This window comes from Haematobia irritans, chromosome 5 (assembly GCF_050003625.1).
Source record: "Haematobia irritans isolate KBUSLIRL chromosome 5, ASM5000362v1, whole genome shotgun sequence".
NCBI classification, from domain to species: domain Eukaryota; kingdom Metazoa; phylum Arthropoda; class Insecta; order Diptera; family Muscidae; genus Haematobia; species Haematobia irritans.
The window spans coordinates 43,229,228-43,243,494 of NC_134401.1; the positions used below are offsets into that span (position 1 = coordinate 43,229,228).

Sequence of the window (14,267 nt, forward strand, 5' to 3'; positions counted from 1 at the left end):
CCGAATTTCTTTGGGCAGTCCCCGTAGGGGAAGACGAAGATTCTGCTGCCTTAGTTGCAGATACTTCAGCTGGAGCCGTATCAGCCCCCGACGGAGGGACAACTTTTTGTGTCGGTACTACCTCTTGTGAAGAGGCGACGACTGGGGTCATCCCGACGTCAGGGACCTGCTCGATTGCTGGTAACGGCTCGCGAAGAACCGGTGCAACATCACTTTCTATAATCTCTCTTTCCTCATCGGACATCGGGACGTCATCTTCGTAGTCAGGGAGAGTCTTAACAATTTCCCTCATACTTTCCATTGTACTGCGAAAAGAAAGATGACGCTTACTATATGAACGATCGAAAACTATTCGGTCAGTATGACCAATTTTACCACCGGTCGTCTTACAACACCGTTTGCCGTTCTCACGTCTGCAACTCTAACGCGACCGTCAGATCCTAGGTGGACGTCATCCACACGACCTAATTTCCACGATGTAGGAGGTAATTGCTCATCACGAATTACTACCAAGTCCCCTACTTCGATATCACGCTGCGGAAATTTCCATTTATACCTTTTCTGTAAGCCTTTCAAATATTCATCTTTCCACCGTAAGCAGAACTGTTGCGACAGCGCCTTCATTTTCCTAAATCGATGCACCAAATGAAGTGGTGATTCCTCCTCTAACTGTTCAGGAGGCGCCAAGATCGGAGATCCTACCAAAAAATGGCCAGGCGTAAGTGCTACCAATTCTTGAGAACTTTCACTCATTGGGCACAACGGCCTAGAATTTAAACAAGCCTCAATTCTCGAAAGAACAGTCGAAAACTCTTCAAATGTAAATTTGAATCCTGATGCATGCTTCCTAAAATGCGTCTTGAAGCTTTTGACAGCAGCTTCCCAGAGACCACCCATATGTGGCGCCCCGGCAGGGATAAACTGCCAGGAAAGCTGCTGAAACTGGTATGCGGAACACACCTTATCACGTCCTTCCTTAAAAACACATCTCAAATCCTTTTCCATTTCGCGTGAAGCGCCTACAAAATTTGTACCATTATCCGAAAAAATGGTCTTGGGACAACCGCGTCGAGATATAAATCTGTGAAAAGCGGCCAGAAACGTTGTCGTAGACAAGTCTGATGTGGCTTCCAAGTGTATGGCCTTCGTCGAAAAGCATACAAAAACGCAAACATAACCCTTTGTTATCTTACATGCGCGCCCTATAAATGACTTAATTTCGAAAGGCCCCGCAAAATCAACGCCAGTCGTAGTAAACGGTCTGGTAAGTACAGTTCTCTCCGGTGGGAGAGCCGCCATGATCTGCGTACAAGACTTCTTCCTATCCAACAGACACCGTTTACACCGGTTAATAGTCGATCTAATCAAAGATGTTAAACGAGGAATCCAATACTCAATCCGAATAAGACGTAGAACCAACTGGTTTTCTCCGTGAATAGATATGTCGTGAACATATTTCACCAGTAACCTAGCGAATCTACTATTATACGGCACTATAATTGGATGTCGCTCACTATACGAAAGGGTAGGACACCTACTCAAACGACCATTCAACCTCATAACCCCCTCCTCATCCAGGAATGGATTCAATGACAACAACGAACTCCTGGAACCTAACGGTTTCTTTTCCATCAAACAACCGTACTCATCTGGATAATGAGCCCTTTGAGAAAGAACAGCTAGACGTAATCTCACTGCCTTTAATTCGGTTGCCGTCAACGTCGTGTCGTGATACACATTTCGACTAGCATGTGAATAATGGGTCCTTTGATAAAACCTAAATATATACGCGATGACTCGTAGAGCCCTATCTAACGAAGAAAATCCCTCTAAAATGTCCTCATAGTTCGTAAAAAACGATGCGTGAGTCTTGACCGCCCGTACCTCAACGTCAGTCTCAAGAGGGGTCAAATCACTAATATCCCACTGAGAACTAGCTGAGCACAGCCACTCTGGTCCATGCCACCAAAGCGTTGAAACTGCCAACTCTGCAGGCGACACTCCGCGACTTCCCAAGTCGGCCGGATTGTCCTCAGAACGAACATGGTACCAATTCTGTCCCCCAGTATTCTCCTGAATCCTACATACGCGATTCGCAACGAAAGTAGACCACGTAGATGGCGTCTTTCGAAGCCAAGAGCGGACGATCGTAGAATCCGTCCAACAATAAACACGTCGAAATTCAATATCTAACTCCCTGGCTATAGACTTGTAAAGTTCTGAGGCCAAAACTGCCCCACAAAGCTCCAAACGTGGCAAAGATATAGATTTGATGGGGGCTACCTTAGTCTTACAAGATAGCAAATGGGTGAAGATTTGTCCCTGCGGCGTAACCACACGAACATATACTACCCCCGCGTATGCTTTTTCCGAGGCGTCGGAAAAAACATGTAATTCTACCTCACAGTCTGTGGAGTAATTGACCCATCGAGGAATACGAACGTGATTCACATCCTGATAGGTCTCGACAAACTTTCGCCATTGTCGCTCTGTTTGTAACGGAAGAGACTCGTCCCATCCTATCTTATCCAACCAAACCTGTTGCATAATTATCTTCGCCACTATAATAACTGGCCCCAGCCAGCCAACAGGGTCAAATAGCCTAGCTATAGCCGATAAAACCTCTCTCTTCGTAAACCGAGATTTTTGCTCAATCGGTTTCATCTCAAAATAAAACAAGTCTAACTGCGCATTCCACCTAATACCCAACGGTTTCGAACTACTGGCCTCAACAAACTCCAGTAATTTGGCGTCAACCAAATGGTCAGCCGGAAGCGATTCTAAAATGGCTAGCTCATTAGAAGTCCACTTCCTCAGTTCGAACTTTGCCGATGATAGTACTCTAATCAATTGGTCCCTAGATTCAACAGCAGTATCCACGTCATGGTATCCTGTCAAAACATCATCCACGTACATGCACCTTCGTAGAATATGTGCCGCGTGGGGATAGTCATCTTCGGAGTCATCGGCCAATTGCAATAACGTCCGTATAGCTAAATAGGGAGCACAATTCACTCCAAATGTCACGGTCTGCAGCTCATAGTCTTGTACATCTTCCTGTGGGGAGTCCCTAAAGACAATTCGCTGCAGAGAAGTATGGGCCGAATTTACCCTAATTTGGCGGTACATCTGTGTGATGTCGCAATTAAAAACATATTTGAAAAATCTCCACCTCAAAATCAAATACACCAATTCCAATTGTAATGTGGGTCCCACATAAAGAATGTCGTTCAGACTTTTACCATTTGAGGTCTTATGCGAAGCATTAAAGACAACTCGAAGTTTGGACGTCAATTTGTCCGGATTGATTACCGGGTGGTGAGGCAAGTAACACACAGTTTGATCTGCAGGAGAAGTCGACGACACTGGTCTCATATGTTGCAAGTCCAAATATTCTTTAATCACCCCGTCATACATTAATTTCGTTTCAGGCTTTCGTAAAAGCGAAGCCTCACCACGAATAAATTGCTTCAAACAACTTGTCCGCGAATGTCCAAGCAAGACGTGTCCCTTTAATTCGGGTTTTATCGGAAGAGTCACTACGTATCTTCCATCGGAATCCCTATATGTGGTATTCTTAAAATTTTCCTCACAAAATTTATCTGCGGGAGAACAAATTGCCCGTCTTGGTAAGTCCTCTAATTCCCAAAACCGAAGAAGAGTCTTGTCAAGACCATCTTCTTCCATAAATTCAACAGTCGTTGAAAAAACCGTCACATTAGAAGTGGGAATTGAACCAGTAATGAGCCAGCCGAAGACTGTCTGTTGAGCAATCAACGACCCTAAAATACCAGACCGAACCCCCTGTAATATAATTCTGGGATACACGTCTGCCCCCAACAATAGATCAACCGGACGACTATCGAACAGATTAGGATCAGCTAAACGCAAATTTGGCAAACGTGACATATAATTCCGACTCACTTGGAAAGACGGTAAATTCCCAGAAATCCTAGGCAGGACCAACGCAGTCGCCTCTACCAAGACCGATCCATCTATGGGTGACCCTATACTCAGAGGGCAAATACCGCGAGAAGTTATCGAAACCGATTGATTCACGCCCGATATCGAAGACGTCGCACTCGTTATCGAAATTCTAAGCAACTTTTGCATATTTTCGGTAATAAAGGAGGCTTCTGATGCTGGGTCAATAAGAGCCCGAGCTGGGTACGTCATACCCTGATGAACGATGTTCACCATAGCCGTCCCTAATAGTACCGACCTGTTCTGGGAAACATGAAATACTTGCCTGGCCGAAGTGCCAGACACGATTCCAGACGAAGTGGAAGGCTGCGGGTCAATCAAACCGCTAGAATCCGTAGGACGAGCGGCCGAAACCGTCGAAGACGTAGTCGCCACATTCGTAGAATGGGAAAAATCGCGATGAAGCAAAGTATGATGCCTTCCTTGACACTTCTCACAACTGCGAGATGTAGCACAGTTGTTAACGTCATGTCTACGAGATAGACAATTGAAACAACAGCGGTACCGTTTCACAGCAGTCAACCGATCATTCACAGAAAGATTCCTAAATTTCGGACAAACACGAAGATGATGGCTTTGTCGTGGACAAAGAACACACATCTTATCGACGGAATCTCTAGAAGAATGAGAAGTGTATTGCGAATTACGCGACCTAGATGGCGAAGATTTCGGAGCTGCATTCGTAAAATGCGTTCGCAGTTTCCTGCCATCAGTTGTAACGACAGGTTTTCCCCACAAGGCTGGGGTATAGCTCACGGGGCCGGGTTCGTCACAGAAATTTGTTTATTTCAGGGACAAAGAGAACACAAGAGGTGATTTCGGTTTTACGCTGAGTGTTTATTGACAGTTAGTTAAGTTGCCTAGGCGGTAAACAATGTCTTGGTCTAACTATAGATTTGATTAATAGCTATCAGTTCACGGTGGCGTATGACTCCTCGGCTTGGCCCGGCGATGGTGAAATGAGCTGGGTTGGCGGTATAGGAAACCACGCCAGCTGCGGTGCAGGTCACGACGAGGCAGGCGATGCGAGTAGGATTGGTAGGGCGTCGGGTCACGGTGACGGGGTCGGATGAGCTGTCACGTCGTGTCTAAGTGAACGGGAAGATTCACGGTATCCTGTGGGGTCGTGTCTTGTCTAAGTGACGTGATACCAGTGGCTGCGGTGACTCGCGGTATCCTGTCACTGTTGGGTCGTGTCTTGTCTAGGGGAGCGTGATACCAGTGGCTGCGGTGACTCGCGGTATCCTGCTCCTATTGGGTCGTGTCTAAGTGAACGTGATACCAGTGGCTGTGAGGACTCGCGGTATCCTGTCACGGTTGAGTCGTGTCTAAGTGAACGTGATACCAGTGGCTGCGAAGACTCGCGGTATCCTGTCACTGTTGGGTCGTGTCTAAGTGAACGTGATACCAGTGGCTGTGAAGACTCGCGGTATCCTGTCACTGTTGAGTCGTGTCTAAGCGAACGTGATACCAGTGGCTGTGAAGACTCGCGGTATCCTGTCACTGTTGAGTCGTGTCTAAGCGAACGTGATACCAGTGGCTGTGAAGACTCGCGGTATCCTGTCACTATGGAGTCGTGTCTAAGTGAACGTGATACCAGTGGCTGCACAGACTCGCGGTATCCTGTCACTATGGAGTCGTGTCGTGTCCAAGTGTATTGTTACTCGTGGCGGTGAAGACGCACTGTAACTCAGTCCTTGTCGTGTCTTGTCTTGCTGGTGTTTCAACCCGTGTCGTGTCTTGCTGATGTCCAAGTGGCGTACGTCTTAACTCACTTGAAATGTTCTAATGTTATGTTCTACTTCAACTCACCTTCTCGCCTGGTCGCTCGTTCACTCAAAACTGATCTCCTTGTTTGACCTACTTTGCCCCTTTTATAGTGTCCCTACGCATCGCTGCTGACGTCTACTTCACTACACAGCATCATTTCGGTTGCAATAACAAAACCCTTTTTACACCCACCAGCATTGACCTATGCTCATGCTTACGTATACTGGCTGCCTACTGTATAACCATATGTGCGGTTGTTGGTTCGTTGCTAGCTTGTCCCTTTGTCGATCGATGCATTGTCCCTATGTATGTTTGGCTGTTCGCTGTTGAGTATGTTGATGCGTTGATCATAGGCAATGTTTATGTATGTTTGGTTGTTCGTTGTTGGGTATGTTGATGCGTTGATCGTAGGCAATGCTTATGTATGTTTGGTTGTTCGCTGTTGTGTATGCTGATGCGTTGATCATAGCTCATGCTTATAGGTTTGGTTGAAGGTTCATTGCCCTTACTTGTTTACAACTCAGGTGCGTGGCAGGTAACGGTGTATGGTGGACAATATTGTAAACAAGTATGAGGGTAGGTAATGAAGAGAAGGTAATGTAGATAACCAGCAACGAGGGAAGGTAATACAGAAGGGTATTACATGGCTATTGACAACTCATGTATTAAAGTAAAACCAATTCATGTCGAGATCAAAATCCATATATTAAATTCAAAAAAATAATAAATAATTCAATTCAAAAAAAAAGGAAAAGTTCAACAAATAAAATTCAATAACAAATAAAAATTCAAACAACAATAACAAAACACAGACAGCTCAGTGGGGAGGAAAACGAGCGTTAGCGACTTTCGTCGTCACACTGCCTCCCCTCCCACTGGCCTCGCGATCCTCCACATGGTCGGATAAACGCCTTACCCTGGCGGTTTATCAAAATGCGCAGGTATCGGTTTCCTACTAGGACTACCCGCTTATATTGTTTGCCGGGAACCCGTAAACGTACGCCAGCACGCAGGTATGGCTGTAGACCTCTCTTAATTTCCTCCGGCAACGGCTCATAGCTCTCGAACGGCACCGGAGCTAGCTCTACCTCTTCCCTAGACGGCACGACGACAGCACTGGCCATACGTCTAGGGACGGTCTCCTCCGTCTCTCGTGTGGCAACCAGGCGTGGGTTCTGCCGGGTCTGAGGTACCTCCTCGTCCGTATCGGACTGGTCGACCAGAGTATATGCCTTAAAACCGGACCAGTTCCGGGGCGGTGTTGGCATGTTGTCAGTGTCATGGCAGGGCGAAACAACTGGTGACGGCGTAGCAGGCATTGAGCTTGGTCGCCTAATTGGTGGGCAGGACGTCGCTCTGGTGGCCTCGGGCTCACTATCAGAGGAAAGCACAATGACCTCTACGGGTTGTTCCTCTGTGGGTGGACGCGCTGCGGGTGGCTTTGTCGTGACAGGACCCTTTATCCTCCGGAGCAGTACCTGGCAACGGCGGATCCTGCTCTCCACTTCTTTCTCCTGCCAACGGTGCTTATAGAAAGCCTTTGTCCTCATGACCTTCCCGTTGGCCATCCCCAGGTCCCTGGAGCCTCTTCTGGTTTTGTTGTCCACGCCGCTGTTTCTCTTGCCACCGCTTGCTGTTCTCATCTTGAACCTGTGAGTAGATACAACTTTGTCATTAGTATGTATAACATTGATTTTCCCTTCCTCCGAGTGAACGAAAGGTTTCAAGTCTCCCAAGTGAGCATTTCGACGATCACCCCGGGTCGGTCCGCGTAAGTTTGCGATTACTGGTGACGGGACGCTGCGTACATCGTACGGCTCTCCGACTTTAATTTTCTGGCATGATTGGCAACTTCGCACAAACTTCTTGACATCGCGCAGAATGCCGGGCCAATAGTAACGTGCACAAACCCGCGCTGTGGTCTTACGCACACCCATATGACCTGCAGCTGATTCCGGGTGATTCTCCTCCAATACGCTTGTACGCAACTGGCTTGGAACGCAGAGTTTCCATGGCGTGTTACTTCCGTCTCCGTAACTTCGTCGTATATGCCGGAAAAGTTTGTTACCAATTATCGCGTAGTCCGGATATTTTAACGGCTCGCGTCCCACCTTCGTCATCATCCTAGCCGTCCATGCGCATTTCTCGGGAGCTTCCTTGAGTGCCCGATGTCTCAGATCAACTTCGGCCCCCCTTGTCCCAAATGGGCACGACGTTCCTGCGCAATTCAGCACAGCTCCCGCTGCCACCAGGAAATCCAAACCCAGTATAACATCTTCGGTTGTCTCAGGCATCACCAGGAATCTTGCCGTAATTTGCTTATCACCAAGTTGCACTTGAGCTTCGATTGCCTGCCGGATTGGTCGTTGCGATCCATCGGCCAAGGTCACGTTCGTGAGGTACGGGTGTGCCGGGTTGTCCTCCGCAATTTGTCTCGCTAACACCTCGCTCAGAAAGCAACCAGTTGCTCCAGTGTCAATCGTTGCTGCTAACTGGCGGCTGCCAATCTGAATTCGGGCGACGAGTCGGTTAGCTTCCAGATATAACGCGGGTTCTACTGACGAGGGGTATCGTTGGCTGGTGAACCCGGTGCCCCTCGACTCACACGGGCTCGGTTCTCGTTTCCCGGCCGGCGGCGACAACAATGGATCGTTCTTATGCCATGTTTGCCGCAGTCCCAACAGAACATAACTGGCTCGTTCCGGCACTCGGCTGCATAATGCCCATCTCTTGCGCAGCGTCTGCATACGGTCCTGGGGTCCATCCGAGGCGGCCTGTGCGGTTCCCGTTTGGGTGCGACCGCCTTGTACTCGCCTGGCTCGATCCGCCGGTGTTGTTCTCGGCTAGGCCCGGCCACGACGGGTAAGCTTTCTAGATCCTCCGCCATCTCCAGCAATTCGCGCAGCGTCATAAAGTCTCGTCGTCTTATATACCAAAGATACTCTGGCAGGGCATTCCGGAAAATTCGCTCTATCTTTTGCTCCTCGCTGTACTGTGTGTGACGCATCATGTTTTGCAAGCAAAGGGCGTAATTCTTGAACGACTCCTTTGGCTTCTGTTTGCGCTTCCGAATTTCATCCTCCAGCTGTTCGAAGTATCGCGCCGGCAGGAAAAATCGCAGAAAATCTTCTTTGAATAGGCCCCACGTGGTCCACCGGGTCGGTGTATTGCGGTACCACACCAAGGCTCTCCCACGTAGCACTTCTGGCATCATTTTAGGTAACACGTCCAGGTCGAGGGCATACATGTCCACCAACTCCTCGAGCCTTTCCATAAATTCCAGTGGGTCGTTTCCCCCGTCGTAATGGACACCCCATTTTCGCACCTGCTCCGCTACAGCCCTAATATCAAGTATACTCTCGCCTGGCCGCTCCCCGCTGCGTACCTGTTGAAATTGGTCATGATGGCTGCGCTCTTGCAACCTGGCCGCTCCTGGCGAGACATGGCCCGCAGAACTTCCCGATGCGCTGACTCCCGGCAGGCTTAGAGTCCTGCCTGAGGGTATAGACTTGGCTTCTGTATTTGTTGATGACGAGTCATGCTTTTCTTGCAGCTGTAGTAGTCGTTCCAAAGTTTGGGGCTCATGTTCTTCTCCCAGCAGTTGTCCAAACCGCCTTCTCAATTCATCCACATTTCCGCTAGTTTCCCGCTTGAATTCGGTCAAATAGCTGATGAGATCCTCCTTGCGTAGACTGTAGGCCCACGAAGCTCGCAACGGCACACTCATTTTGAAATTTCACTCACTTTCACTAGTCTGCAGACGATTGCTTTCTTTCGTTGTGTCTCTAGGTCCCTGCTCGGGCGCCACTGTAACGACAGGTTTTCCCCACAAGGCTGGGGTATAGCTCACGGGGCCGGGTTCGTCACAGAAATTTGTTTATTTCAGGGACAAAGAGAACACAAGAGGTGATTTCGGTTTTACGCTGAGTGTTTATTGACAGTTAGTTAAGTTGCCTAGGCGGTAAACAATGTCTTGGTCTAACTATAGATTTGATTAATAGCTATCAGTTCACGGTGGCGTATGACTCCTCGGCTTGGCCCGGCGATGGTGAAATGAGCTGGGTTGGCGGTATAGGAAACCACGCCAGCTGCGGTGCAGGTCACGACGAGGCAGGCGATGCGAGTAGGATTGGTAGGGCGTCGGGTCACGGTGACGGGGTCGGATGAGCTGTCACGTCGTGTCTAAGTGAACGGGAAGATTCACGGTATCCTGTGGGGTCGTGTCTTGTCTAAGTGACGTGATACCAGTGGCTGCGGTGACTCGCGGTATCCTGTCACTGTTGGGTCGTGTCTTGTCTAGGGGAGCGTGATACCAGTGGCTGCGGTGACTCGCGGTATCCTGCTCCTATTGGGTCGTGTCTAAGTGAACGTGATACCAGTGGCTGTGAGGACTCGCGGTATCCTGTCACGGTTGAGTCGTGTCTAAGTGAACGTGATACCAGTGGCTGCGAAGACTCGCGGTATCCTGTCACTGTTGGGTCGTGTCTAAGTGAACGTGATACCAGTGGCTGTGAAGACTCGCGGTATCCTGTCACTGTTGAGTCGTGTCTAAGCGAACGTGATACCAGTGGCTGTGAAGACTCGCGGTATCCTGTCACTGTTGAGTCGTGTCTAAGCGAACGTGATACCAGTGGCTGTGAAGACTCGCGGTATCCTGTCACTATGGAGTCGTGTCTAAGTGAACGTGATACCAGTGGCTGCACAGACTCGCGGTATCCTGTCACTATGGAGTCGTGTCGTGTCCAAGTGTATTGTTACTCGTGGCGGTGAAGACGCACTGTAACTCAGTCCTTGTCGTGTCTTGTCTTGCTGGTGTTTCAACCCGTGTCGTGTCTTGCTGATGTCCAAGTGGCGTACGTCTTAACTCACTTGAAATGTTCTAATGTTATGTTCTACTTCAACTCACCTTCTCGCCTGGTCGCTCGTTCACTCAAAACTGATCTCCTTGTTTGACCTACTTTGCCCCTTTTATAGTGTCCCTACGCATCGCTGCTGACGTCTACTTCACTACACAGCATCATTTCGGTTGCAATAACAAAACCCTTTTTACACCCACCAGCATTGACCTATGCTCATGCTTACGTATACTGGCTGCCTACTGTATAACCATATGTGCGGTTGTTGGTTCGTTGCTAGCTTGTCCCTTTGTCGATCGATGCATTGTCCCTATGTATGTTTGGCTGTTCGCTGTTGAGTATGTTGATGCGTTGATCATAGGCAATGTTTATGTATGTTTGGTTGTTCGTTGTTGGGTATGTTGATGCGTTGATCGTAGGCAATGCTTATGTATGTTTGGTTGTTCGCTGTTGTGTATGCTGATGCGTTGATCATAGCTCATGCTTATAGGTTTGGTTGAAGGTTCATTGCCCTTACTTGTTTACAACTCAGGTGCGTGGCAGGTAACGGTGTATGGTGGACAATATTGTAAACAAGTATGAGGGTAGGTAATGAAGAGAAGGTAATGTAGATAACCAGCAACGAGGGAAGGTAATACAGAAGGGTATTACATGGCTATTGACAACTCATGTATTAAAGTAAAACCAATTCATGTCGAGATCAAAATCCATATATTAAATTCAAAAAAATAATAAATAATTCAATTCAAAAAAAAAGGAAAAGTTCAACAAATAAAATTCAATAACAAATAAAAATTCAAACAACAATAACAAAACACAGACAGCTCAGTGGGGAGGAAAACGAGCGTTAGCGACTTTCGTCGTCACACAGTTCTCCTCGAAGCATCGATACCCTTCAAATCGCGCAGACACGTGAGTGTCTGAATCCTTTCCGTAAGAAAACGATCCATGTCCACCCAAGACGACAACGCAGACTTATCACTTATACCCTGTTCCCACAAAGTAACACTAATCTTCGGTAGACGTTGCACACACAAAAATATCAAAATCGGATCCCAATCGTTCGTAGGAACGTTATTCACAGCCATCGCCGAAATACATGCATTTATACCACGCTGCAAGTTCTTCAACCCAGAACTTGTCTCGGTGTCTAAGACCGGAAGGTCAAAAAGAAGCTTCAACTGATTGCTGACTAAAATTCTCAAGTTGTCATAAGTTTCCTTTAACGTCCTCCAAGCTAACTCGAAACTCCTATCAGTGAGAGGAAATCTTCTTACAACTTCACGGGCGTCGCCACTAGTCTTTTTGAGCAAATGACACAAGCGCTCAATATCACTCAGACGGGAATTTCTTACATAAACAGCAGTAAACAAATCCCTAAATGTTGGCCAAGACTGAAAGTCACCATCGAAAACCTCAATATCGCATGGTGGTAAAGCCAAACTATGGACCGCACCATGGTCAACACCTAACAAAAGAGAATTTCCCGATATATCCACATTACCAGAACGAGCAGAAATATCCGCCACATCGGCCTGCTGTATAGGAGTTGACGCCCTATGAACGGCTTTTAGACCGTCTATCTTCCTTTCGATAGAGGAAACAATACGAATATAGGCATCATAAGTTGCCTCATACTTGCCGTCAGCAGATTCTACCTTTCCCTTATCTGAATCCTCCTGAAGATCGTCTAAACACTCCTCATACCTCTCTTTCACTTTCTCCCAGAGTGATTTCGCCTCTTCGACCTGAGCCCTTAGAGAATAAACATCTAAATTCTCCTCCTTCAAAGAGCTAACCCGTGTCCCAAACTTCACAACCGCATCAGCGGCTCTAATGAATCGCGCGAATGTATTAACTGGCATATTGAAAATAATTTAGCGTCACAAAAATTCACAAAAACTCGTAAAGTATGTGAACACGCACTTATCGACAGCGAAAACTGGCCGAAAAATCAATAAATTTGCACAAAATGCCCAAAAATGCAAAAAAAAATTTACAAAATTTTTCTTTCAGTGTATCAAATTCTCACACTGCACCAAAATTACCACAAAATTTCTTGAAGTGTAAACAATTGTTCGTAAAACAACCACTTCAAAACTTAAAATCAAAAATTTCAAACAATTTGCAAAATATTGGACTATTTTTCTCTCAGTGTAGAAACAATTAATTTTCGTTCAGTGTACCGAATCACAAAATATTTTCCCCTTGTACAAAAAATAGGCAAATTATTCAAGTTGAATTCAAAAAATCTCAAAATTCTACTAAAATCTTCGAACTATTTCTCTCAGTGTATGAATGAATTTACGAAAATTACGCTCAGTGTATCGAAGAATACTGACTGCCGCCAATTTGTATCAAAACTTCACACACGAAAACCAGATGATCAAAAAAATTCAACAAATTATAAGAAATTATAAAAAAATGTCTGTAAGACCAAATGTAGGGTGCACGGACTGTAAAATACACCTCTACACTTCCACGACAGATAATCTCCCCAAAAAAATTAAAAATCACAAATAATAAAAAATATAGAAATAAAAATATATACGTAATATATACGATAAAATAAAAATTATACGATCGTACCGGACCGCCTGTAGGGTGCACAGTGACCAAAACGATAATTTTTACTAATGCGCGTAACGCTAAGGGGTCATACAACACGATAACCCAAAAAACTCAATTTCAAAAATTTTTATAATTTTCTTCAAAATATTTACAACTCGCGGCCCCGTGAGGGTTAACAAATAAACCAAAGAAACACAGCTCAAGAAAAATATGTATGTATATACGTGTGTGTATCACTGATCATACGTAGGTATGTAATTCAAACGTTGACTGCAGTGACGATTGATGTTTGTTTACAATAGTAATACGACCAACAGAGCCTTTGCAGTCTGCGTGTATTTTGTTATTGTTTTATTTACTTCAAGTTAAAGGCAACGTAATTGCAAATAATGTTTTGAAGTAAATAAGCACTGTCAACGTTTAAATTCACCACACAACACCAATATATACAATAGATTCTTCACTTTTTATTTTGATTATTCTTTCACTTGAATATCATTTAACAACACGAAATTAAACAAACGAAAGAAATGTGCGTACGTATGTAGCAACGAATATGTGCTTATTGAAATGCAATTTGCCGTCGGCAAAACGAAATAATTGAATCAATGTTGTAAAACGACCGCGGTTTAAATTTAAAACACTCGCGATTTGCTCAATTATTTTAATAAAACACTGACATACGCACCTGTGTGTTGATATATAATTATTTAAATAAATTTTCAATTTAAATTCTCCACAAATATGGCTGCAAACTGGCTGCTTTTTTGTTGTTGCTTCACAATATCAGCACTTTCCTTTGAAAAAAAGACAAAACAAAATCCTTTATTAATTGCTGTAAGCAAGTATCCGGCTCGAAGGACCAATGAATGCGTAGCACCGAAAAATAAAATAAATAAAAACACAAGGGATTTAGTTTTTCTTTTCAATGATGTTTCAATAAAACGTAATTTTATTGAATTTTTGGGAGATTATTATTTACCTTTTTTAACAAAACAATCGTTGGACGGACGTAATCCAGTAACGAATAATAACAAAAGTTAGACGCCGCAAGACGGTAATGGCGCGACTCGTTAGAAAAATGTA

General features: G+C 45.7%; 1 protein-coding gene across 1 annotated transcript; it reads right to left on the minus strand.

The window, feature by feature from the left end:
* Positions 1 to 348: 348 nt before the first annotated feature.
* LOC142239654 (uncharacterized) lies at positions 349 to 4,584 on the minus strand. Its single transcript, XM_075311443.1, has 2 exons — positions 3,188 to 4,584; positions 349 to 3,112 (listed from the first exon to the last, which is right to left on the minus strand). Exons 1-2 carry the CDS (start codon positions 4,582 to 4,584, stop codon positions 349 to 351), a joined length of 4,161 nt encoding a protein of 1,386 aa, XP_075167558.1.
* Between the last annotated feature and the right edge of the window lie 9,683 nt (positions 4,585 to 14,267).

Coding starts and splice junctions, on each gene's coding strand:
- LOC142239654 (XM_075311443.1), bottom strand. CDS start 4,584: ATGTGTGTTCTTTGTCCACGACAAAGCCATCATCTTCGTGTTTGTCCG. Junction 3,113..3,187: donor ACATTACAATTGGAATTGGT/GTATTTGATTTT, acceptor CCGCCAAATTAG/GGTAAATTCGGCCCATACTT.